General features: G+C 43.3%; 1 protein-coding gene across 1 annotated transcript; it reads right to left on the bottom strand.

Moving 5' to 3' along the window:
• Positions 1-799: 799 nt before the first annotated feature.
• Positions 800-1,801, bottom strand: LOC150052617 (olfactory receptor 5J3-like). The gene has a single exon (XM_090349174.1). The coding sequence runs from the start codon at positions 1,799-1,801 to the stop codon at positions 800-802; it is 1,002 nt and encodes a 333-aa protein (XP_090205300.1).
• Between the last annotated feature and the right edge of the window lie 1,833 nt (positions 1,802-3,634).

Genomic DNA, 3,634 nt, shown 5'->3' with positions numbered 1-3,634 from the left:
GTGTTTAATCTTCCCATTAACTCTTCAAGTTGAGCTTCTGCATTTCTGTGATTCATAAACATATATATTTAAAGATACTCAACCCATATATATATATATGTACACACACACACACACACACACACACACACACACACGCATATATAGGTTTTGACTCACTTCCCAAAGCACAGTATCTTACATAATGCTGCACTGTCCAATATCACACCCACTCATGTAGTCCCCCACCACTCCTACGCCCTTGAGAATTATGAGACATTCACATACTTTCTGCTAGAAAACAGATGTATGAGGGAAGGTTTCTCCTGACCCTGAGATTTTAATGTCAACTCAACAAAACCCAGTTGCAGTAAGATGAAGACTATCCTCCTCTTAGCTGTCTTTATGTTTGGAACAGGAAGAGAGGATGGATGGAGCCGCTTTGCCCACTCCTACTTCATTCAACCAGTCTCAGCAGTTGGGAATGAGATAGCAATAAAGGTTTCACTTAGCTTGTAGTGTAAGGAAAATATCCCTGGTTTTGGTGTAGACTCTCTGCTGCTGGATACACGGTCTCCAAAGGCATTTAGAGAATTCGCCTGTCTTTTCTCAGTTATGCATCCTCAGTCTGTCAAATGCATCAGTGCAACCCTGACTGTTCCCAGTACAGCGGCAAATACTCAGTATAATAAAGACCAAAATGCTTTCTAAACTGGAATGCTCTGAACAAGATATAATATCTGCCATCCTCCCCTTACTTCTTTCATCTCTTTCCAACACAGAGTTGCCCTTGGTGAGGTTGATTTTGCTGTGCGATTGGTTAGAGGCAATGATTGCTGGATTCCAAGGAACAACCTTGCAGGACTTGACATGGAAAGCTGTAGAGGTGGAGTTTCCTCTTCAGGGCATCCTTTACCTCTTTGTTGCGAAGGCTATAGATGAAGGAGTTGAGCATTGGAATTATTATGGTGTAGAAGACTGATACTATTTGGCTGCTGGTATCCTTCGTGGACCCGTGGGGTTGAACATAGGTGAAAACCACTGTGCCATAGAAAATAGCAATGGCTAGGAAGTGGGATGCACACGTGGAGAGGGCTTTTTCCCGCCCAGCAGCTGAGCTCTTTCTCCCAATGGCTGCCAGGACCAAGCTATAGGAGGTGAGGATGACTGCAGCAGGCAGAAGGGTAACCAGGGCAGAGAAGATATAGAGGATTTCTTCTGCTGTGTCTGTGTTGGCACAAGCCAGGTGGAGAAGGGGTGGGATGTCACAGAAGTAGTGTGTTACCTGATTGGGCCCACAGAAGGGCAGGGCAAAGACATTCCCAGTCTGAATCACAGCGTTGGCTCCACCGAATGCGTATGCAACTGCCACCAGCTGGAGACAAGTCTTCTTGGTCATCACAGCACCATAGTGGTGGGGCCGGCAGATGGCCATGAAGCGATCATATGCCATGGAGGCCAGCAGGAAGCTCTCGGCTGTCACGTGCACCACGAAGAACGTCAGCTGGACCACACAGCCCTTGAAAGAGATGGACTTGTCAGAAACCAGAAAGTTGACCAACAGCTTGGGTGTGACCACAGAAGAGTAGCAGATATCAAGAAACGAGAGGACGCTGAGAAAGAAGTACATGGGGCTATGGAGATGTGAGTCAGTGAGGATGAGAGCCATCATTCCCAGGCTGCCCACCACTGTCACCGCATAGATGACCAGAAAGCCTCCAAACAGAAGGACCTGCAGGTCTGGGTAACTGGAGAATCCCAGCAAGATGAACCTGGTGACTGGGGTGTAGTTGCCACTGGTGAGGGCTACTCCAGAGATCATCTGCAAGAGGGGATAGTTAACAATCTTTAGGTAGAGAGAGCCAGGGAAGGGGTCATACTGTCCACAGAGAAATGTACTCTTAGCCAAGCACTGGTGGCTCACTCCTGTAATCCTAGCTAGTCAGGTGGCTGAGATCTGAGGATCATGGTTTGAAGCCAGCCTGGGCAATCAAATCCGTGAGATGCTTATCTTCAATAAACTACTCAGAAAAAGCTGGAAGCAGAGTTGTGGCTCAAGTGGAGAGTGCTAATGTTGAGCAAAAGAAGTTCAAGGACAGGGACCAAGCCTTGAGATCAAGCCCCAATATGGGCACACACAAAAAAGTAAAGAAAGAAAAAGTACTCTGAATCTAAAAAGAAAGAACCATGCTTGCTACCTGATTTATGTAACTGTCACCCCTCTGTACATAATGTTTACAAAAGCAATAAAAGACATTATGAAACTAATCACTGATTCTGTCCCACTGTTTTGCAAGGTACAACAAAGGTATATTACTCAGTAGTCCTTTCACAAGAAGCATGGAAGCATCATATAACAGTAAAAAGCACATAACCTGTGAGGGCAAGTAGCCTGAGTCGTAATTGTGACTGGGGCGTTAACTAGCTCTGTATCTTTGGTTAAGCTGTTTCTGTGAGCCTTATCTCTTTATCTGTGAAATGAAAAAGATATGCCTACTTCTTTCTCGTGGTTGCTGTGTTGTCTAAATGGGAAAAAAAAAACCAGATATAAAACATCTAAATGTCTGGGTCACAGAAACTGACCATTAAATGTGAGACATTCTCTCGTGGCTCTATCTAAACAATATTTTTTTTAACCTCTATTAAAGTGATATTTCATTCTGTGTTTTTCTTTTCCTTTAGAAATTAAAGGACAATTCAAAGACCATAAACACCATCATCTTAAGGTATAGAATTAAGGTGTGGAACATTCATAAGGTCATATGGTCATCCTTATGAACTCATTGCAGAACATTTTCAACATCCCCGTAAGAAAACCCCACATCTATTAGTAGTGACACCCATTTTCTCCATTGTCCAGCTTCTGTCTACCACTGGCTTATTTTCTATTTCTATAGACTTGCCTACCTTGGAAATTTCATATAAATAGATTCATATAAAATATGGTCTTTTGTGGCTGGGTTCTTTAATCTACCTAAACATTTTAAAGGTTTATCTATATTATATTATTCCATTGTATTTAAAGATTCATTCAGCCAGGCATGGTGGCTCACACCTGTAATCCTAGCTACTCAGGAGGCTGAGATCTTAGGATTGCAGTTCAAAGCCAGCCTGGACACTAAAGTCCATGAGACTCTTATCTCCAGTTAACTACCAGAAAACTGGAAGTGAGGCTTTGGTTCAAGGAGTAGGGTGGTAGCCTTGAGCTGAATAGCTCAGGGACATTGCCCAGGCCCAGAGTTCAAGTCCCACAACCAACAACAACAACAACAAAAGATTCATCTATATTCATTTTTACAAAACATCCATGTTTAAACACCACTCCTCTCTATCATGGAAATCCTATTCTTAATGAATGTACCACCTAGGAGACCATTAATTTGGGAATGATTCAAAAACAAGTTTTGTCTTTGTGTGCTTTGCTGATGAGATATCTTCTAGAAAGGTTCAGAATGGGTAAAAAGTATGTCTTTTTTTTTGTCAGTCCTGGGGCTTTATTCTGGGCTTGGGTACTGTCCCCAAACTCCTTTTTGCTTAAGGCTAGCCCTGTACCACTTGAGACATAATGCCACTTCTGCCTTTTGTTTCTCCCATGATCAATTAGAGTCCCACAGGCTTACCCACACAGACAGGCTTTGAACCACGATCCTCAGAT

This window comes from Megascapheus bottae, chromosome 16, assembly GCF_031878675.1.
Source record: "Megascapheus bottae isolate mThoBot1 chromosome 16, mThoBot2.hap1, whole genome shotgun sequence".
NCBI classification, from domain to species: Eukaryota; Metazoa; Chordata; class Mammalia; order Rodentia; family Geomyidae; genus Megascapheus; species Megascapheus bottae.
This window is presented reverse-complemented; position numbering and strand designations above follow the sequence as displayed.